The sequence below is a fragment of the Nanorana parkeri genome, unplaced genomic scaffold, assembly GCF_000935625.1.
Source record: "Nanorana parkeri isolate BGI_ZX_2015 unplaced genomic scaffold, ASM93562v1 scaffold2124, whole genome shotgun sequence".
NCBI lineage: Eukaryota > Metazoa > Chordata > Amphibia > Anura > Dicroglossidae > Nanorana > Nanorana parkeri.
This window is the reverse complement of record NW_017308392.1, coordinates 129,091-152,510: the sequence shown is the minus strand read 5'-3', so window position 1 is coordinate 152,510 and position 23,420 is coordinate 129,091. Positions and strand designations below refer to the sequence as shown.

Below are 23,420 nucleotides of genomic sequence, written 5' to 3'. Positions count from 1 at the left end.
AACAGTCTGGTAAGTTATTGTAAATGTCGTGCAAGTTCATATGCTAATTCTTTTTAATAAGGCAAAATCCAGGCGATTGGGTTCAGTCTCATACATGCTGACTTCTGGCTTTCACTTACGCAGGAGGCTCTGCGAACAAGGTTCCAAATCTAACTTTCTATCTGCAGGACCAGCACCAGGCACTTCTGACTGTTGTGTGTCGTTGTTTTTAGCTGACACTACACTCTCAGAACCCACCTAAATTGTGCAAAGCTCTTTCAGTTTTCCTTATTTACAACTGCAACATTTATTACAGGTAAATCAGGGCAATATCTCTTTAATGTCGTCACCATCTCCTGGACAGCAGGTGCAGACTCCTCAGTCCATGCCACCACCTCCTCAGCCATCCCCACAGCCTTCACAGCCAATGTCTCAACCCAACTCCAATGTCAGGTAAGCTTCTTTTTTTTTCCTCGTTTGTCCAGTTTATGAAGTATTTGGTTATACATACACGCCCCTTTAGTTTAGTAGAACGTATAATACCTTCAGAAAATATGAACAGGAAGGCGAGCATTGTACTGGGATCTCCTATTTGTTTTGGTTTTGTGTCTACGCCTGTCAGTGCTCTGCTTTGTTTCTAGAACAGCCAACCCAGCTATTGCAGTAGCTCTTCTGTAATACCCTGGGTTGTATTTGAAAAATAACAGAATCTGGCAAAGGGGTTTATCTGAGAGCAAATACTACTTCTACTGGCAACTATTGAGTATCTGCAACACAGTAAAAGTAGTAAATATTCATTGATGCTTGAATGCATGTATTTTATAAAGAATAACTTTATGTACACTAACATTCACTTTTTGTATAACTTGTATCATTAAATTGAGTGTGGAAGACATTTTAAAGCGGTAGTAAGCATGCAAAAATAAAACTGACATGTTGGGCCCCAGGAGGTGTTTGCCATATTGTGCTAGTGTGCACAGAATCTTGGCACATTACAGCTGACCTGCCTTGCCCTCCAGTGCTCTCCTTTGCTGCCAGCACTTCCATCTTCTCTTGGTCGTCTTCCAGGTTCGGCGTCTTTGGCCTCTTGATTGGCTATGTAACTCCCAGGCATGTGCAGAGGGGTTACTTCATCTCGGCGCATGATCTTGCTGAGCATGTGCACTGAGCTGCTCAAGTGTGGCTCAGCGCACCCAAACGCTGACTGGTAGAGAGGCGGCATTTATGACAGACACACAGGTTCTTTTTTTTGACAAACGTGAGTGTGTGAGTGTACTTCCACTTTAAACCTCTAAGAGTAAAAGCTCTGTGAAGAGCAGACACCAAAAGGTAATTGTTGTTATCATCTCTAGATAACGAAGCTTTCTCTGATTATGCTTTTACTTTGTGGATAGATTTAGCACTTATCGCACAGATATGATCAAATGTTTTAATTGTATATCTCACCTAATGTTTATACGTGTATTACATACACTTGAATTTAGACATGTTGTGTAGTAAATCCGAGTGATCTTTGGTTAGCTGGGCTGTGCTAAAATGATTTGGTGTTAATCTCTTCTTTTTCCAGCTCTGGTACAGCACCCTCCCCAAGCTTTATGCCAAGCCCATCCCCACAGCCTTCCCAGAGCCCGGCATCTGCTCGGACTCCTCAGAATTTTAGTGTGCCCTCTCCTGGACCCCTCAATACCCCAGGTGAAGAAGCATAATATCCTGTGTTGCCTGAAATCTATGTTCTGATGCATACCTAACCCAGAGCTCTTGTTCTGGGTCTTTTACCCTAACATATGTTAGTAGGTAAGTGTTTTGGGGCCCCACTGAACCTTATTCTTTTCTTTATGTTTATTATAAAGGCAATCCTAACTCTGTGATGAGCCCTGCAAGCACCAGTCAGTCAGAGGAACAGCAATACCTGGAGAAGCTGAAACAACTTTCCAAGTATATAGAGCCATTGAGACGTATGATCAACAAGATTGATAAAAACGAAGGTGAATTGTGTTCCTTCTAACGATGCCATTGCAAGGAACAAATATGCACACATTCGGATAACACCCTCCCATACTGCTGAAATAAAGCTAAACTTCAGGATCCCTTAAAAAAAAAAACCCCATAGTGTTGTAGTAGTGAAAAATGATGTACGAATACATTATATAAAATTTTGCTTAGTGCTTAAATGGCCTTTTCATGGTTTGGGTTACATGATAAAGTCTGGTACAAGCAGGTGGACACCCGTTTGTGATTTTTCTTCAATTTCCTGAACTACCTACTCCAGCAGCTAACTAATCGTGTAGGTGCGCATTGGAATTTTGGACAGTGCAGTTTGGTTAAGCGCAAGCAAGGTACATACAAATTCAACTGACCAGCTTAATGGGAAAACTAAGGAAGTTTCAGCACTGTTTTTGGCTTTCCTGATGACAAAGAAAGCAGTTTCCCAGGTTGACCAGATCATTCATTCATTCATCTCATCATTACACAGTACTTTTTATTCATTTTGCCTGGACTTTAGCTTAAATCTGAGCCAACATATATGGAGGACGCCTAAGAGTAAAGTGACAGTATGCTGCATTTACATAGAGTATACACCCCTTAGGCTAGGTACACACCAGATGCAGTGCGTTCCGGCCTGATTCTGGCAAGAACACACTGCATCGCATTGCGGCCGGCTCGCATTGCAGAAGTGAATGGCACCATAGCCACTCCCTCCAGCCACAATGCGATTGCCTTCACGGGATCGCAAGGCACGTTGTGCCTGCGGTCCGCTAAAATAGTGCTTGCAGCATTTTGATCGCACCGGACCGCAGGCACAATGTGCCTTGTGATCCCATGCGGGCGATCGCATTGCGGCCGGAGGGCGTGGCTACGGTGCCATTCACTTCAATGACCCGCCACTCCCCCTCCTGCCCCACAAAAAAGTGAGCAGGCCGCAATGCGATGCAGTGTGTTCTGGCCAGAATCGGACCGGAACGCACTGCATCTGATGTGAACCTAGCCTTAAGGCTGGGAAATGAATTGGGGTCAACATATGCACGTGATGAACAGCTAAACAGCTGAAAAAAATTTAATAAACGCACCCACATTGATAAAAGAAAAAATGTGCTTTTCGTTTTTTTGCATTAAAGCCTGCAGAACTTTGCATCTGCGATCAGTGCATCTCAGGTGCAATGCACAGACTCCTGCAGGCTTCTCTCCCAGCCCCAGGTCCATACGGAAATACGCACCTACCGTTATCGAGTACAAGTGCCATGACTGTATTAAGATCTGCGAGTTCCTCTGCTGCAATGACCGATGCGAGTAAAACATTGGGGTGGCATGAAACATGGTCACAGAGGTGGACTAAGCCTTTAAACGAGGCCCAGCCCTTACAATATTATGGTTGCCAGGAAAACGCAAGGAAATAGCTGTGAACCAGCACACAAAATAGTCATACACCACAAAATGTGCTAACCACAGGAAGTGACACTTAAAATAACACTATGCTATTATACTTCACGTTTAATACCCACCTCAGTAAAAAAAAAAACATGTTACTAGCAATTATTACACTGTTATTAAGCTTTTGCTATTCTGTTTTCTTTCTTAAATAAATTTTCAGATCGAAAGAAAGATCTCAGTAAAATGAAAAGTCTCTTGGACATCCTAACCGACCCATCAAAGAGGTAAATATTTGTGCCCTTTAGAATTCCCTGCTCCAAGTGGTTTTGTTCCAGTATGACTTCTATGTTGTTTTGTGTGTTCTAGGTGCCCTCTGAAGACACTACAAAAATGTGAGATTGCTCTGGAGAAGCTAAAGAATGACATGGCAGTGGTAAGAAATGTTATGCTGTATTCACAGCGCATGTGTCCCTAATGTAATTACTTGTAGCATGTAACAGACTGTGGAGGATGACATTGCCAAAAACAGGGTCTGTGTTGATAGGCATTTGTTCATACAAATCAGTGGAAAGCAAAAACAGTTTGAAGCATGTTGCTGCAGCTCTAGATTCAACTGGAAGTCAAATGCATCTGCCAATGAAGCGTGAATGACGTCAGAAGTGTCTCAAATTTGGGCTGATCTCACCTGTTGAAGCACTGAGAAACCAGCCTTGGGGAAATTGTAATACTCTGACAATATCTGTTTTGGGGGATCAGTTCAGATTTGATGGCCAGAGGGTTTCTGCAGTGGCTGCAGAGTGACCATAGATATACAATTGTTTCCAGCCCAACCCTTAAATCATGTAAAGCCTTATTCCCCAAAAAGAATTTCAGTAGGAATCTGGCTTTATGACACTTTATGTTAAAGCCTAACTCCACCTTTTACTTCAGACATCAAAATAAGTAGTCTAGTATTTGTTAAAACATATCAAAAAAGCCCTTGTTGCAATAATCGCCTACTGTTAGACACTGTCCGTTCCCCGGGGAGAGGTGTGCTTTAAATTTGTAGTGGCTGTTCTTTGCTGCCTTAGTAACTGCTGTGACTTCTGATCAGAGATGAAATGATGTCTGCGCCCTTTGTTATGAATGTAACTGTTCAGTGCACTTCATTTATAAAAAGTGGAATCATCATTTAGGCTGCGTTCACACCTGACCATTTTGTAGCGCGTCCTATCACTAGCCAACTCCACCCCCTCCAACTGTCCCTTCTACAAAGCAGCAGTATCTGTATCAACCTCTGTTGGATGCCGTCTTGGCGAATATCAGATCACCTGTATTTAACCACTCCCTGTATCGTACATTTGCTCCAGCTATGACTGCCATTCACGGGCAGCCTATCACGTAAGCAAATTTAGTTTTGTCTGATGCAGATATCCATTGTTGTTTGAAGACATTTAAAAGGAATGATTGTGTAAATATTTTCTAAATTAGATTTAAGACTAAAAATGTAACTTCTCCTTCTCGGTTTGCTAACAGTGACCAGAGTGCATACTTTTTACATGGCGTGCTGCTTTTGAAGGACTGTATTTATGTCTCCCCATCATACACTATTAGCATAATCAATATTAAGGTCCTTCTTGGAAGGAAGTTTATTCCTCGCCTGAACCATTATACCACGGTGGTTCAATAGAAAGTTCTATGGTTATTTGGAGACTTTACAAGCTATGTACTATGTTGTGGATGCATAATAATTCTGATTTAGGGCTAGTTGTTGCATTGGTGCAGGACCCTGCCCAGCTGATTTTTGGAATATTTTTACTTTTTGTATTGAACAAAGATTGTATTGATGGTTATTCGCTCATTATTCGATGGTTATATTGATTGTGTAGTCTCTATACATGAACCCCCAGGTATGAGATGTTGTTCTCCTGATTGTAGCATTTATACACCAGTAGGGTCCAGGATTTGTAAACAAGTCTTTTTTGTAATACTTGAATTGAGTCCTGCTACCGTTTTTTTTCTGCGATACACGACGCGCAGCTGTTTTAGCCACGATCGTGTTCAGAAGCACCGGCGGAATCACGGCAGGAAACCGCGCGATCTGCCCGATGCGACTGAAGTGCCATTGGAAAATAATGGCACCCACAGCGCGATCAGTGCACACCTATACGACTCCTATCGTGCAAGATTGCCGCCCGGTGGGGTGTCGCATAGGTGTGCACCGGCCCTAAGTAGTGGTTACTTGGCTAAGAGGTCTTGATGCACACTTATAGAATGGTGGTTGTTATATTGATTTATTTTTCCGGAATATTACATTGTGTTTCTGGGTCTCTTTACTGAAGTGTGTTACATCTAGCAGCAGATCAACCATAAAACTGACATTGTGATTACATTGATCCCTTACTGCACAGAAATCCTTACCATCAGCTTTGCTTTATTGTCTTTAGAGCTCAGATGATTGCTCCTCGAAAGCGAAAGTTTGAAGAAGACGAGAAGCAGTCTATTCCGAACGTTCTTCAGGGTGAGGTCGCCAAACTGCACTCGAGATTCTTGATAAATCTGGATCCCTCTCACTGCAGCAATAATGGGACCGTTCATCTTATTTGTAAATTGGGTAAGTATTGTTGGAGGAGACACTGAGACCAGCTTCTAGTGTCTGACAATTAAGATAAATGTAAGCCATGTGGCTGCATAGCAAATCTCATAATTGGCTTTGGGAATTAAGATATAAGCCATTAAATAGATAAGTCTGCTATGAATGGAGGGACATGAAGGCGGTCACTCATCAAGTAGTGCATATGACGACGCACCCAAGGCATTTAGGTCAATAAGACCAAAGCATAGGAATTAGGCCTAGTATTTTGGACCAGTCTTGTTTTGTTTTTTTTTTTTAAGTATCTTTCGCTATAGGCTAAATTACTGTGCGCCATGCAGCCTTGTGCTTTACAAGATACTTATTAGACGTAGTAAGTGACCTTTATGGGGACAGTTTGACCCTCTTTAACATATCCTCTTCTTTCTTTTGTTTTGTTAGTAACTAGTATTCTTTTTTGCATCTAGATGATAAAAACCTTCCAAGCGTGCCTCCTCTGCAGCTGAGTGTCCCAGCTGATTACCCTGAACAGAGTCCACTATGGATGAACAATCCCCGACAATACGGTATGTTAATCACTCCAGAAATGTTTGTTTTTAATTTGCTTTCCAATTGTGGTTTTTAATGTCTGTAAATTCTATAAAAACATACTTGATGTACATAGAGGATTTACTTGGAGAAGCTTGTATTGACCTTTTTCAACTATAGCAGCCGAGTCTGTTTATATTTTCACTTCTAGCTGCTGGCTAAGCCCAAAGGGGCCATTTGCCCAATTCTAGATACACTATATTGCCAAAAGTATTGGGACGCCTGCCTTTACCCGCACATTAACTCTACTGACATCCCAGTCTTAGTCCGTAGGGTTTAATATTGAGTTGGCCCACCCTTTGCTGCTATAACAGCTTCAACTCTTCTGGGAAGGCGTCCACAAGGTTTAGGAGTGTGTCTATGGGAATGTTTGACCATTCTTCCAGAAGCACATTTGCGAGGTCAGCTACTGATGATCGAGGAGAAGGCCGGGCTCACGGTCTCCGCTCTAATTCATCCCAAAGGTAATCTATCGGGTTGTGGTCAGGACTCTGTGCAGGCCAGTCAAGTTTCTCCACCCCAAACTCGCTCATCCATGTCTTTATGGACATTGCTTTGCGCACTTTTCCTGCTCCACAACGATTTGTGTGTACTCCCAGGGACATCCTTTGCTTGCCTTGAAGGTTGTTGGACCATAAGTCCTCAGGATGTGTACTTTGACATTTACCCTTTCTGCTCCTGGAGGGTTTTGGTGAGTATCCCTTGCTGGAAGGAAATAGTACCAAAAGAGAGCCTTGTTTTCTCCTGGAAAATGATAAATGTATTACTTTTGTACTGTAAGTAATGACCGTTCTTGCTGAATCTGTAAGGCCAAAGTTGAAATGAAAACATTTTCTGGTGCAAGAGCTGAAGTGGTTAAGCTGTGGCATATTAAATGTACATAATTCACAGGAACTGATCCATTCTTTTCTTTGTTCTCTTTCAGAAGCCAATCCTTTCTTACAGTCTGTGTACCGCTGCATGACGTCTAAACTTCTTCAGCTTCCTGACAAGCATTCTCTCACAGCATTGCTGACCACATGGGCACAAAGCATTCGACAAGCCTGTCTGTCTGCTGCATGAAGAAAACAAGCTGTTTTATATGCATAAATACATCTGGACCAGTCCATTAGGTCCATGGGGCCAGTAAATGGAAATGCCGAACAGGAGTTCAAAACTCCTGTTATATATCTGTTGTCTTGGGGATGATTTACTAAGGGCTAGACAAATTGTTCAAATCGAGTGGCGATTTTTAGCCAAAAACATTTGCAAGCTGTAATTATATTTGCAAGTCTGACATGGTACATTCAGACACATAACAGCACCATGATTACCATTTCTGATATATATTCATTGCAGGGAAGAAGCTACATTTTGGCAATTTCCACCAATGTCCCATCTCGGGTCACTAACTCCCCAGCTGACTTTTGTTCTGCAGCAGTGGCATCAAGTAGCCCCTTTTATTTTTATTATGGCTTCCCATGTCTTCCCTTCAAGGAAACCTGTAATGAGCAAAATACATGGACTGACCTCCTTCTAAGAACACTAATTCATTTTCCTGGATGTCTGGCTTCAGTACCGAGTCATTGACCTGGAACAAGGTTACAGATTAGAACGAGTGAACTGAAAACTATTGATCTGCTGTTCCAGATCAGTTACCTACTAGGCACTGAAGCGAGTGAAACAGTATGGCAGCCAGGTGATGTGTATTATTGAACAGCAAAACCATGTTGATCAACTATTGGAGCTTCCATATTCCCTAGCTACAGGTTTCCATTAAGAGCACATGCTGCCAGTCTGTCTACCAGCTGGTTTCTTTATGCCCAATTTTCATCTAATTCCCCTAGAATATAAGCCTGATATCACCAGTCATCTTGTCCCCTAACACCAAGCAAATTCAAAACTAGCTTCCTCTTCGGTTGGTGCATCAAACCTTCAGAGGCCTCTGATGTTTCCTAAGAGTCACTTGTAACCATCTAGCATGGAACAAGCACTTTTAATGGCCATGGAGACCTCATGACTGGGATATATCCATCCCTGCTCATAAGTATTCTTGTATCCACTGAGCATGTGGGTAATGAGAAGATCAACATTTCTAGGGCCTTGAGCGGAGAACATTTTTGGCTGCCCATAGAAACCAGTTTTGGTTCTAATACAGGACAGTAAAAGCAGTAATCTAAACGGTAGCTAACAGCAATGATATATGTTCTTCCTTTATATAGTTTATGCATGATGCCCTAATATAAGGCCATATAAACATATGCCATGGGCTGTTACATTTATCCCTTTAATGTTTTTGGGGGTTTTCTTTCCACCTAGCTTACTGTAAGTGATTCCAAATCAGCCAGATGTACATCTATCTTCTGCAATACTTACAGAAGACGGTTAACCATATTGCCCCCTTTTGTGCAGATATAATATGAATTTCCTAAGAGCTTTGCAATGAGATGCATGTCAGCTGATAATGTTTATATGAACTTCGTGCTTGATGTGATCAGGCATACTTTGTACACCTTTTTTCTTTTGTTTGTTGTATTAAATAAAACTTCTCCTTTGAGAGTCACACTTATATATTTTATTAACTAGTTCTAGCATACAGTTTGGGGCAAAAAAACAAGCACTATACATTATTATGATTCAGGCATGACAATTAGAGATTTTTGTACAAGTGGAATATGCACAGCAGCGTTTTACCAGATTGGTATAAAGAATTTCAAGGTATATTTCAAATATCTGCCCCCTACAGCTTCCTGCGTCACTTTCTAGTCCAGCCTGGGCAGCATTGACTAAAATGATTACATGCCACGGCTATGAAAGAAAAGGGCTGCACTTTGCAGCAGACAGCATGTGTAATATATGCTTTCCCCTCTCCACACTGAGCTACACCAATTGCGTTGCGTTCCTGAGCGGTAGCTGCTGGAACGCACTGTAATCGCACTCTAAATTCCCCCCTTCGTTCTGGGGTGGCAGGGGGCGTGGTGAAGCATTGAAGTCAATGGCACCGCAGACACACCCAGTGCGATTGGACACATGCCAAAACATTGCCTGTGTTCCAGTCCAGTGTGAATGCAAAAAGATGCTGACCACTGCAGGCCAGGCAATGTGGACTGCGGAGAAAGCTAGGTGTCTTCTACCTAAGAAGAGATCTGCTACCCTTAGCATTATGGGACTTCTGATGGCTGATGTATACCACCACCATGGTGTTGTCTGACTGCTCCCGAACAAGCCGACCCTGGAGAAGATCTGTCCAACATAGAAGATAGAGCCCCTGGCTCCAGAGGATTGATGGATAATCTGGACTCCAGCAACCAAGTCCCTTACACAGTCGAGGATCCAAGGACTTCTCCCCAGCCCACCAAGCTGGTATCTGTTGTCAGCATCATCCATCAAAAGGGAAGAAAGTACTTCCCAGATTCCACTGCCAGATCGGCGATCCACCATAACATCTTTGCCTCGGCTGACAGATGCATAAGACAGTCCAGCGATTGAGCTAGCTTGTCCCGCGCCCGACACCATAGGTTTGGCAGTTTCCCCAGAGGAAGGGACATCTTGCCCTGGATCATATCTTGGAGAAGACCCAGATATTCCAATCCGTGAGTTGGTTTTTATGAAGACTGCTGTAGATGTCTCTTTTCCCTCCAGCTGAGGACTATCAGACAACCCATCTGATAAGCCCACCTATCCCACTGCAGCCAAAGAGTTAACCACCCCTGAACTCCCAGTGCCCTAGTGAGTACATGGGTACTCAGACAGCACCAAGGGTTGTATGATGGTGTCCTCTATGGACACAGCCTACTCAAAGGTCACAATGGATTTTATATCCCACACTCACAGCAGCTCCACGTGGCCAGTCAGCACATGGTTCCCCAGCCCAGATGGCTGCCAGCACACTGCCCCACACTGCGCATACCCCAGCTCCAGAGGCCCAAGATGGCACCCCCAGTTACTACTGTACATCCCAGTCAGCAAAAGGTGCCCTACGATTGCCTATTAAACAGGCACTTGAGAAGGCCCCTCAAGCCCCATGAGATGGCCAAGCATTTTTACCGCAACTGACCAAAGGGCAAATAGCGATATATTTAAAGGGCCAGCTGCACCCAGCGAGCAGTAACCAGAAGTACCCTCAGAAAAGGGAGCCCACAAAACTCACCTCCAGCAGGTCAAAGATCAAACACAAAAGGGACTAAACCAAAAATGGGGCAAGTCTTTTAGATCTCCATTTTGATCTCTTTGGGTGAGCATATCCCCTGCCCCAGGAAGAGGTCTTCAGGGACTGTCCGAAGCTACATCACAAGCCGCCCCCACTTCATCCATCCAGGGGGATCTGGGTATGGTCCCCGAAGCTGCAGCCATGTACCGATCCAGACACTGCGAAGTAGCCACCGAGGCTGAACAAAGCCAGAAACACTTAAGAAATCCTTATCAGAGGGCAACTGAACTACCACATGTCTCCTTCAGTAGAGAGGAGACATCCATCACCTAAGGACATCAGCAAAACACTGAGGATTTCCTGGAGAGGGAGGGGTTATATGAGGAGCCTCATAGTTGTAGCCAGTGTCCAGTTACCTGGTGATACCTGCATATTACTCACTCTTCTCTGCACTGCCTGTGTCCTACTGTATGATCAGCAAATACTTTTTAGTGGTTGTATTTTTCTAGTCAGTCATTGTTGTGTCTTTTTTAATAAAGGATTTATTTAGTACTCCTGGTGATGTTTAGGGTTTGGTATTTTTGTTTTATACTCCAAAGAGATTGGTGCTTCTGCCCCTTATCCCATACACTCTGAGGTTCCTCAGAAACTGATCGACTTCCTTTGCTAGAAATGGCAGGGATTCAGAGTGCCAATATGACTTTTTGGCACTCAATCCCTGCCATTTATGGCTTTCCCTTGAGAATACTATGGGTAACAGATAACTAAATAATACAGAGAAATAGGTATTTTTTTTCACGTAGTGGGTAGCACGGTAGCAGAGAGAGAAAGTCAGTTTTAAATTCAGGTCCACAAGGAGGGTAGCTTTTTGCTTCTCCTAGACTGTTCAGTGGGCTGATGTAGTAAATAAAAAACACATTCTCTGTTAAGATAACATATATTCAAGAACAAGTCAACAAAACACTGTACAGAATACATTTTAATTCAGAACACACTCGAGAAGACTAAATTATTCCATAATAAAATATATACAGTATCCACAGCCTATAAAAAAAAAAGTCATGATCAGTCCTGGTGTGGTTTCCACTTGTCAATAAACACTGTCATTACTGCAGCACAGAGAAGGTAGCCAATAAAAAGAAAGAATGTTGATGCTACTGGTCCCACAGATATCAGGCCACATAAAACATAAAAGAGGAACAAATAGAACAGGAGGCGATAGCTGGCAAGGAATCGAAGACGGATACGGGGGTCTGTCTTCTGCACAGCACCAAGTGATGACACAGGGCTCATTCTCCACGCAGGAGTGTTGCTGATTAAATGGTAAGAACAAAATTTTCCCAGGAAGTCATCTCTTTTACACACAACATCCATGGAGTCTGCAAACTGGAAGGAATACAATGGTTAAAAAATATGCCAGTGATTTACAATTAGAAAAACAGAAAAGCACTATTCTGCAAGTAACAGTGCAAGCCAGAGTTCAGTATCACCATATCCCATAAACCCTTGGTTCTCAACTGGTCGGTCGTGACCCAAAAGTGGGTCATGACCTCGTCTTCAGTGGGTCGCTGTGGGCCTTCCACTTTTCCAGGTAAGAGGCTCCTCAGCCTCTTCCTAGCGCAACAGTGTCAGTTCTCGCACTAAGCAGCATTTAAAATATGCTGCCCGCCACAGAGTGTCAGATTGAGGTGGGTTGGGATGGGGCTATGCCCACGAGGGAGCTCCACCCATACATCTATTGCTTACAGCTGCCTTGGACCGGAGTGACGTCACATTCTGGCTCCCAGGATAACATAGACACCAGCACTCCAAGCAATGAATCAATGGTGTCTTTTTTTGACACAATTATATAGGACAATGTATGAAAAAGGCTTTTTGATACATTGTGCAATGTTTCATGCATCAATAAACAGACGCCATTGAATCATTACTTGGGAGTGCTGGTGTCTATGTTATCCTGTGATTATAGACGGTTGCCATACGTCGAATGCCACAGCACCCGTCTTTTATAAGGAACAGCGGTTTTGGAGTGCGATGGGTTCATGGACTACATTCTGGCTCCCGACACCTCAAATATTTCACCGGCACACACTCATACCATGACAGTGTGCTGTCAAGTAGAACAAACCTGTAAAGTGTAAATGATATGCAGGAGAGATAAGATGATATCACACTTATGCCAAATGTTGAGGCTGAGCACCTTACCCTAGAATTTAAAGCCTGGGACAGCTGGTACAGTAGGCGCACTAAAGTAGCATTCTCGTAGCTCCGGATTGGTTGAAGTTCAGGGTCTCCCTGATACTGTATGTCAAACTTGCGCAATCCATTTATTATCTGAAGTTATAAAATAAGAAAAATGAAATGTCAATAAAACCAAATAGCAGTAAAAAAAACAAATAAAAAAATGTATACAGATCTTCAAAGCAGCTTCCCTAATTATTCATATTAGTGATGCACCAATACCGATATCAGTGACGATACTGAGCATTTGCCTGAGTATTCATGCAAATGCTTTGATACCAAAATCCAATACCGCTGCCTTAGGTCCCACGCTTGCTGGGGACCTTGTGGCAGCTCCACCAGTTTACAGTTCTTTCACCAGCTCGCTTGTGCTTGCAGCATTTTTTTGCAGATCGCACTGGACCGGAACGCAGGCACTGATGTGCCACGCTTTCCGGTCCCAGGGATCACACTGCGGGTGGGGGGCAGTTTTGAGTTCATTGCACCACCACGCCCCCTCCCAACACAAAACAAAGTAAGCCGGCCGGGTTGCGTTCCAGAGGCCAAACGCACTGGAACGCACTCTTGATGGCGTGAAAGGGCCCTCAACCCCCTGAGACCCTCCGCACGTCTCAACTTCCCGAGAACCTCCACATGAAACATCAGGTGGCACCTCAGAGCAGCAGCACATAGTATGCCTCTTCCCTCCTTTTTATTTGACTTTGGTTGTGTGCTTTAAGACTCCTCTTTGGCTAAATGCTTTGATGTGGAGTTTGACTGATTTTATTTAACATTTCCTGCCATCTCTTCAAGAGGCCTGGACTCTCCAGTGCCCAGAGAAACTGCATTTGCAGTGATGCTGCCCTTAACCAGTGCCGTATAGGCTGCTTTTTCATTGCAGTGTCTGGATAAGGTGCTCTCAGTAATGCTGGAAATATCCTGTGCTGAGACAGGCTGCATTCTCAGCGATGCTATCCATCTCCAGTGCCCAGAAAGGCTACTTTTTCAGAGACGCTGCACTTCTGCAGTGCCCAGAGAGGCTGCATTTTTAGTGATGTTGCCCTTCTTCATTATCTGGATATTTCCCGTTAGACTTACTGGTAACGGTATTTCTGGGAATCTTCCTCCTTTTCATGTGGAAGGTTCCTCCTTCCACAGGAAACACAATTAGAACAGTTTAAAAACCTCCATCACCCCCCTCATCCCTCAGTTGAGATTACAGTAGACTACCCCCACCAGTGCATGAGGGAAACCAACACCAAATAGATTAACAAAAAAATAACCAAGGGTGGGAAGCAGGCTTGCTGTCCTGGAAGAGTCCCAGAAATACCGCTACTGGTAAGTCTAACAGGGAATTTTCCCCAATCATCTTCCAGGACAGCAACCCGAGAGGATAAGCAGGAAAAAACAAGCCTACCTTTTAGGGTGCGACCACAAACTGCAGAACCTTTCTGCCAAAAGCTCGGTCCTGCAGTGACAGGACTTCCATTCAATAATGTTTAACGAAGGTGTCCTGATTCGACCAGACAGCAGCTCTGCAGATCTGTGCCACTGAAGCAAAAGCCTTCTCTGTCCAAGAAGTTGCTAAAGACCTGGAAGAATGCACCTTAACCGGCGCTGGAGTACTAAGACCTTACTCTTTATAAACGTAAGTAATAGTTTGTCTAATCCGCCTCGCATTTAGGATGAACGGAATCATTTTGTATCTTGGTTGGAGGAGTCAGGATAAGTAACGAGTAAACCTTCCTTTGGTGTTTGACGCCTCCGATTGGGACAACCACACCATGGATGCTGTATCTAGGACCCTATTTGCAGCAAGGAGGACTATTGCCCTCCTTTGGATGTCACACATCGCGCCAAAAGTGGAGACTTGGAAGGTGGAGTTGGACCGCCTTATAGCCCTGGAAAAGATAACATACGAGCACAGGGGAACTTTGCATACATTTTATAACATCTGGGACAGGTGGAGGAATAGGTGTTCACCTACTACAGGAGATTGCTAGCGTTCTCAGAGGGGACACTGGGCTGCCGTTGGAAATGGGAGGAGCGGAGGACTCAGTATACAGGTAGATGGTGGAGGGTATTGATATGCACTGCTCTGGTGCGATGGTCTGTAGAATATGGTCCATGGTTCGTTGTACGAATAGATGACAGGAGTTATGTGTTTCCCCCATGTCTATCGGGACTCGAGCAGAACGTAAATTCGGAGGCATGTGAATGTATAATCATCATCCACGTGTAGTAAAGTACAGAGAAATGGTTTTGGGCTTGTTTCCCCTGACTCTGCCACCCTCCCCTCCCTCCCCGCATACTCTATATGCGTGATGCAAGTCGGACCACATGGCTGTGTTAGTTGTCTCATGTTTTACTGTTATTACTTTGTGTATTGCAGAAATCTGTATGCAATGTCGAAATGTGTTGTGCAAAATTTTTAAAAAGTGCAAAATTCAAATAAAAAATATCTGATTTAAAAAAAAAAAACAAAAAAACCTTCCTTTGACTTGTCTTTGTTAAAGAGTCACTTTGTAGCTAAGCTTTATTGACCTGCTTTCTCTGTTCTCGAAATAATCTACAACTACGAACCCTTCTCTTCTTTTCTGGAAAGTTTTTTCAGAGGATCTAGCAGGGACTTAGTCTAGGCCAGAACCAAACATCAAGTTCCCCCCAAAAGGGTTACCACAAAGCTTAGATTTAGAGGGTAACTCTCCATTCCAAGACTTAAACCAAATAACACGCTTGGCAGAATTCAAAAGGGCCACCGTTCTAGCTGATGCTCTAACGGATTCAGCAGAAGTATTTGCTAAGAAAGCCACTGCCTTACTGACCACAGAAGGGAATCTAAAATCTGTTCAGCAGAAGCCCCCTGGGATATGTGCTGAGATACCTTTTCTAACCAAAGGTCCACGTTCCTAGCCACACAGGTGCATCTGATCTCTGATGTCAACTGTAGCTTCAAAAGAGAGATCAGCCCTCTCGGAGACTTGAACTAAAGCTGCATCCAGCTTTGGGCATTTGAAGTATGTCTTCTTTCTCTTTACTAAAGGGGAATCTTCTCTTCCAAGCTCTAAGAAACAAAAATGTTCCGGATTTTTCCATTGTCAACTAACCAAATCCATAAGGGACTGATGGATAGGAAAGGCCCCAGACTGAGGTTCCTGCAAGCCTCTATACAATCTATCCTGCAGAGAGGGAGCCGTTGGTGCTTCTTGAATCTGTTCCTTAGCATAATTTGTCTGTAACAGAAAATCCATATCATCAAGGTATCTAGAAGGACAAGATTCTTCAACTTCCTCTAAGGTTTCCCCCTCTTCTAAAGAATTATCCGACAAGGAATCAGTCTCCGGACCCTTTCTCTTCTTTCCCTCAGGTGATATCACAACAGACCTGTGCGGCGGTAACCTAGAGAGATCAGCCGCCGCTGAGGAAGTAGATGGCAACATGAATACAATCCTCACAAAATGTTTTCTGACAGGATGAAGGCAGCGTAGCATTACAGTTGCCACAATGGTTTTTTGAGTGTTTTAATCCTGGGACAACAGACGGTAACAGACTCTGGGTGCCAGTCTTGTCAGAGGCCGCTCTTTATCTTTGGAAAAAAATAGGTACACAAAAAAATGAAGCAAAGAGCAGGCACCCCCAAACGGACTGTCACTACTAAGCTCTATCTGTCCCCAAAAAATGGTATGAAAATCGTTTCAGTAAAGTGTTGCATGACGGAATAAACATCAGTCAAAGTACCGCAGCGCTGAATACTGAAAAATGGCCTGGCCAGGAAGGGGGTGAAACACTATGGCCTTTAAGTGGTTAAGAACAGCATGAACCAAATCCAGGAGCAAAAAAACATCCAGGGTACTTACCCCTTTTACGTCGGCGGCCAGAAATGACATCACCGCAAAGACCAGTACCGGAAGTGACACCACATGTCCTGGAACGCACAGCACCGCCCCCCCCAGCCAGTCCAGAATGCACCCAGCATCTCCAGCGCTGCCGCCGAGCCATGTTACCCACACCAGGGGAGAAAATAAAAGACAAGGCAAAAGCCAGGTGCATCAGGAGTCATCCCCCCACAAAACAAAAGGGGGACAAGAACCTGGAATGGAAGAGGGTAATCCTCTGCACAAAGCAGCAAGGTTGCAGGATCCACACCTTAAGCAGAGCTACACAGAGGGGAACCATCAACCCAAAAGCCATCCGGTCAGGAGAAAACAAGAAATGTTGTGCTGTTCTGGACGGTAGGAGACAATTAAATACTAAGGGATGAGGGTGTGGGAGGTGTTTTTAAACTGTTCTAATTGTGTTTTCTGTAGAAGGAGTAACCAATCATCTCTCAGGTTGCTGTCCTGGACAATGATTGGGGAAAAGCTGCAATCTCCAGCACCCAGATAGACTTACCTGCTTCCTGCCCAAGTCAGTCAGGATCACACCATTTTCACTTTGTATAAAGTCTGGCAGTTGGTTTCGTCCATTTTCATCCGTTACATTTCCCAGTTTTACAGTGAACTGGCTGAGCTGAGCTGAATTCATCTAAAAGACAAAAGAATGTCAAATTAAAATGCTGTATTTCCTACATTTAAGCTGTGTGTATTTAGTACAGCATAGAACGTCTAACCAGGATAAACTCTAATGATACCATTGCAGAAAATGAATACTTAATATAACCAAACTACACGTGTGAAATATAGATGATCGTAAAGAATGAAAGTAAAACTCAATATTTGTAGCAAGAGTTTTAACAAACGTCAGTGTAGATTTTTACCCGACTATTCTAAAAGCACAACGATGAAAAGAAAACCAGCACACCAAGTAGATTCTGAAGCAGGATTTACTGACGGCCCATATCAGCAAACAAGACAGATGCCTGCTTTTTCAAGGTGACAGACAGACAGACAGAATCCTGCTTCAGAATCCTGCTTCAGAATCTACTTCTTGGTGTGCCTGTTCTCTCTTCATCAACGGATTTGCACCGTAACACCGTAAAGCCATGCATCCATTCTTCACCAGGCTTACTCATGGATGTCTGGGCAGTAGGATTTGACGCATTGTTGTTCCGGAAATACTAAGAACATTACTGCAAAATAACTTACTCAGGCTAAAGTGAGGATGCTAAGTGGGAGGCTCTGCCCTACGTACGTTACGTCAAAACACGTGACTTCACACGAGCTCTTATTTTCACATTACACTTACTGGCGCTGATCATCTCATTGTTTATTTTTAATGCATATATTAGATTTGTTTCTGGTTCATACCTACCCTGTCTGGCATGCAAAAGGGATCACACAACAATAATTCAAAATAAATGTTATATTATATATCTATATACATACATATATACACATACACACATGAATTCCTATCACCCGATCCCTGGGACATGCAGTTCCAGGCGGGTAGTTTTTTTTTTTACATTTAGCAAGCAGGGCTAAATGTACAGTGGGGAAGCCGTCACTCGTTTTCTACAAGTGATCTCGGTGGCTATACAGCCGACAAGATCACTTGTAATAAGCCTGCTGAACGTCGGTTCTCTAGTCTGCTCCAGACTAGAGTGAGACAGGAACGCTGTACTTACAGCCTTGCTGTCTTGGCTGTCACGGGAGATCAAGCACAGTGCTGTGCTTCTCCTGTATTGGAAGCGACAGGTTCCATGAAGAGAACCAGTCACCTCCAATGCTATCACATAGGGGCTCGTTAGCAGCTGTGTGATAGCAATAAAGTTTACAATTTTTTAAAAATAATGTAAAAAAAAAAAGTGATAAATAAAATAATATCTGTAAAAATGATAAATAAAAATGTTAAAAGTAAAAAAAAAAAAAAAATGTAAAAACTAACCCCACCGTCATCTGCATGCGAATAAATGTATGCGTAGGGCATTGCGTGTGTGTGTTGCCCCCGTTCCACTGTGTGCCATATTGTGGTAGCACTCTCTAACACGCACGATGTGCATTAAAGGGCAAGTTCACTATCCCAAGTAATTTAGGAAAATGGAATTACCTGCTCAAATCTGGCCCCCTCTCCTGCTATACTTACCTTTCGGTGAACAGTCCTTCCCCTCCACCAATACAGGTGTACTATCTGTACCCGATACTGCTGTCCAGTGCAGCCCTGCGCCATGGATTTTTAATTTCGCTCACAAATTGCGAGCACTCGGTCAGTGCGGTCACCCGACCGCACTGACAGATGAGAAGCGCTTCTTAGCACAGTTAAATACGGTTTTCGCTAAAATGATTTTTTGTATCAGGACAAGTAGATTGGCAAGTAGATTGGGCCCCCGCTTTAGCTCTTGGACAAGTAGTTTAAAAAAAAAAAAAATTTAAAACACCCCTGATATACACACACAGTGTGGAAAATAATGATTTGATCCCCTGCAGATTTTGTACGTTAGCCCACTTACAAAGAAATAAAAGGTCTATAATTTTTATCATAGGTGTATTGTAAATGATAGAGACAGAATATCAACCAAAAATCCAGAAAAAACACACGATACAAATGTTATAAATTGAGTTGCAGTTCAGTGAGTAAAATAAGTATTTGATCCCCAAGCAAAACATGACTTAGTACTTGGTGGAGAAACCCTCCACCAAGTTGGTTACCGGGTTTGCACACATCTCAGGAGGGTTTTTGGTCCACTCTTCTTTACAGATCTTCTCTAAATCCTTAAGTTTTCTTGGCTGTCACTTGGCAACTCCAAGTTTCAGCTCCCTCCATACATTTTCTATAGGATTAGGGTCTGGAGGTCTTAATGTGTTTCTTCATGAGCCACTGCTTTGTTGACTTGGTGGTATGTTTTGGGTCATTGTCGTGCTGAAAGACCGATCCACGACCCATCTTCAGTGTTCTGGCTGAAGGAAGGAGGTTCTCATCCAAGATTTTACAATACATGGCCCTGTCCATTGGCCTCTCAATGCGGCAAAGTCGGCCTGTACCTTTAAGCAGAGAAACAGCCCCAAAGCATGTTTCCACCTCCGTGCTTGACTGTAGGGATGGTGTTCTTAGGGTCATAGTCAGCATTTCTCTTCCTCCAAACACAGTGAGTTGCGTTAATGCCAAAGAGCTCAATTTTGGTCTCATCTGACCTGCAGCTCTTTCTCCCAATCCTTCTCTGAATCATTTAGATGTTTATTGGCAAACCTCAGATGGACCTGTACATGTGCCTTCTTGAGGGGGACCTTGCGGGCGCTGCAGGATCTCAAACCATGGCGGTGTATTGTGTTACCTATAGTTTGGTGACTGTGGTTCCAACTGCCTTGAGATCATTCACAAGCTCCTCCCGTGTAGTTCTGGCCTGATCCCTCACTTTTCTCATGATCATCCTTAGCCCATGAGGCAAAATCTTACATGGAGCTCCAGGCCGGGGGCAATCGATAGTTATTTTGTATTCCTTCCATTTGTGAATAATCGCTCCAACAGTTGTTTCCTTATCACCAAGCTTCTTGCTGATAGTCTTGTAGCCCATTCCAGCCTTGTGTAGGTCTACAATCTTGTCCATAATGTCCTTTGACAGCTCTTTGGTCTTGCCCCTGGTGGTGAGGTTTGATTGGAAGAAAGAGATTCTGTGGACAGGTGTATTGTATATACATAATGAGTTATTGTTAGGAGCACCTTCTTAAAGTGACAGGACTCATCTGTGTACTACATAGCCTGGTCTGTGGCAGCTAGAATTATTGTTGGTTGGTAGGGGATCAAATACTTATTTTACTCACTGAACTGCAACTCCATTTATAACATTTGTATCATGTGTTTATTTTGGATTGTTGGTTGATATTCTGTCTGTCATTTAAAATACACCTATGATAAAAATGATAGACCTTTCATTTCTTTGTAACCGAGCAAACTTACAAAATCCTTACTTTCCTCACTGTATACATATATACACACACACACATGAGGGGGGAACATGGGGTGTTTACAGCCTTTTGAGCACATAACTTACCCTAAAGATATGACAAAGAAATTCCAAGGCTTTTTCCAAATGTTCATCAGTCTTCTTAATGCTGTCAAATCCAACCTCATCAATGTCATTGCCTGGGTATGTGTTGTTTAGATCGGAAGGGCTCAGTCCAAACCAAGAAAAGAAAGACTGGTTGCCCGAGGCATCTGGGGACTGGTCAGAGAGGGACCTGGCAGTCTGCTTGGCCTGTATAATCATCTGGGCAAGCCGTAAAACCTGTACAATGGAATATTATTGTAAGACAAGTATAATATCAAGCAAAAAGTCCCCCCGCTCCCCCCCAAAAAAATGCAAGAGGAGCTAAAATTATACACTGGGATTACAAGGAAACTAAATGTAAACAATAAGTTATACGAGTATAAAGGTGCCATGCTGTTAAATATAAAATATCTGATCAAATACTAATTCTAACAGTATTGCTATAGAACATATAAACCGTGTACAAAATATCTCATCATATACTCATTTTATTAGTGTTGCTCTAGAACACAAACCGTGTAGAGAACTCTGGAAAATGTCATACAAAAGATGGGTGGAGAAGGTTCTGGAGAGAGCATTCACCTGATCTGGAGGTGTCTCTGCATGCACCACACTGGAAATATTTGTGTGATTGGGCTATATACCAACATTTTATGTACGTTTTTAATAAAGCGTTTTATACAGTGAAGCAGTGTGCACCATGGTATAGGTGTTCTCTCATTTTGGCCTGATACAACTTATGTATTGCCGAGTACCGAAGAGGACAAGGTAGAGATTTAAAACAAGTGGATCCAACTGTGGGCTTAACACTGTTTGGCCACAATGGGGATCAGCAGGATCAGACCTACTGTGCAGGTCTGTTGTTTGGAAGGTGAGCAGCACTCTATAGGGTGATTGCACAGTTGACATTTTGTGGGGAAGAGGAATATCTACACTCATATCAGTGGATGCATACTTTTGTTGTACTTGTTTCACATATATAAACTGTACAGACAGTGATGCACGTATCTTTCCCATTTGTGCTTTGATATGACACACTGTTAATATTATATACTGCAGTTTGGCTCACACATCTATTACATTTTTTGTACATTGTTTATGTCAGGGCGTAGCCAAACTCCGGCCCTCCAGCTGTGGTGAAACCACAAATCCCATGACTCTCTCTGGGAATCATGTCTGTGGCTGTGAGAATCTTGCAATGCCTCATGGGACTTGTACTTCCACCACAGCTGGAGGGCCGGAGTTTGGCTACCCCTGGTTTATGTGGTATAGAGCAACACTGTTAAAATCAGTATTTGATAACATATTTTATATTTAATAGCACAGCACATTTGTACTCATAATCGGACAATTTTTTTTTTTTTTTTCCTCTAGTGCTTGCAGCTGATAGGGATATTGGTGTGGAGGTTTTTTGGTTTGTAACAAGTTATTGATTAATTTGTAAAAGTCTCAGGCATTCCTGTCAAGTTTCGAGCGGCTCTGTATGTGGCCGAGTGGTTCAGGATGCCGAGTATAGGATCGGTAAATATGTGTAATATTTAATGATCCTTCTGTGTGATCGCTGATCACTCCAATGTTTGTAAACAACTGGGGACATAGTATGTGTCCCAAGTTATGAATAAACATGAAGTGCTTACATCACTCACTTCAGAGGCTTCTATCCATTCATAACTGGGGAGAGTATTATGCCTCCTCATTTTATAAATGAATAGAAAGCCTCTGTACTGAAAGCTTTCTTTTCATTCAGCTGCAGAAAAAGAGATTGAGGACTCTGTGTCCTCAATTTCTGTTTCTATTTCAAAAGGGAAATATCAGGGGTCTGTTTTAGTTGCCTCCTCACATTAGTAATTTGCGTTAGATAGCTTGTGGGCTACACTTACCAGACTCCGCGCCTCACTGCCAAACATTTGTGTGTATTGAAAATCCTGTCCCTCCAAGCTGTACACATGGCTTTTCACCTTCAAAGCTGCATCTATGATTGAGGGCTGCCATGATGAAAGAAAGCTGCCACCAAGACTTGGGGACATAAGCAGCCTGTGCTGGCGGTGAGGAATAACATGATCTGGTTCCAGGAATAATTGTTCACCTGTAAAAAGAAACACAGCTCACGACAAGGCCGGAATGATCAAACTGCAAAATGTAGACTGCTTGTGATAAACATGGACACACTGTTGCTTACCCTTCTGTATCATTTCAGCCAGATTGGGCTGGGAGAAGACTTTGGCTACTCTGAAGAGCATGAAAGCACTCTTTTGGTTGACCAAGTCAGTACGAATGGCGCGATTTAAGAAGCGAAGAAAGAGTTTTGTGTATATGAGCAAATTCTCCTGAACAAATGGTGCCCTGTGAATGAAGAGCGTCATGTAGTGTTCTTTATTAGGTTATAGACACAACATATTAAACGTCAGCAATTCATTTCATCTCAAAGCATACTTTTCTAACAAATCCAATGAATGAGACAATAATGCTGACGATTGTACCCAAAGTTAAAGTGGACATTCCTTGCAAATAGAACCTCCACTTTCCTTCCAGCCCCCCCCATCCCTTTGTTAGGACAGGCTGTTTAAATCTACTTTACAACTGATAATGGAATCTCCAAGCACAGTACAGACAGGTTAATTATGTTAAACATAATTCCT

The 23,420-nt window shown here is 43.1% G+C and overlaps 2 protein-coding genes across 5 annotated transcripts in view; one reads left to right on the top strand and one right to left on the bottom strand.

Annotated features, from left to right (window-relative positions):
- The window catches only part of MED15 (mediator complex subunit 15), a 28,219-nt gene extending 20,583 nt beyond the window's left edge, over positions 1-7,636 (top strand). For all 4 annotated transcript variants that reach the window (XM_018572763.1, XM_018572762.1, XM_018572761.1 and 1 more), the window contains 9 exons: positions 296-432; positions 1,547-1,671; positions 1,830-1,964; positions 3,569-3,632; positions 3,715-3,781; positions 4,568-4,728; positions 5,775-5,941; positions 6,388-6,486; positions 7,434-7,636. In XM_018572763.1, coding sequence (XP_018428265.1) covers positions 296-432; positions 1,547-1,671; positions 1,830-1,964; positions 3,569-3,632; positions 3,715-3,781; positions 4,568-4,728; positions 5,775-5,941; positions 6,388-6,486; positions 7,434-7,570 — 1,092 coding nt within the window. In that variant the 3' untranslated portion in view covers positions 7,571-7,636. The remainder of the gene's footprint in view (positions 1-295; positions 433-1,546; positions 1,672-1,829; positions 1,965-3,568; positions 3,633-3,714; positions 3,782-4,567; positions 4,729-5,774; positions 5,942-6,387; positions 6,487-7,433) is intronic.
- Positions 7,637-11,550: 3,914 nt separating this feature from the next.
- The window catches only part of SMPD4 (sphingomyelin phosphodiesterase 4), a 35,953-nt gene continuing 24,083 nt past the window's right edge, over positions 11,551-23,420 (bottom strand). Inside the window, 6 exon segments of the mRNA XM_018572764.1 lie at positions 11,551-12,023; positions 12,843-12,971; positions 17,250-17,381; positions 20,785-21,018; positions 22,662-22,867; positions 22,961-23,124. Coding sequence (XP_018428266.1) covers positions 11,703-12,023; positions 12,843-12,971; positions 17,250-17,381; positions 20,785-21,018; positions 22,662-22,867; positions 22,961-23,124 — 1,186 coding nt within the window. The 3' untranslated portion in view covers positions 11,551-11,702.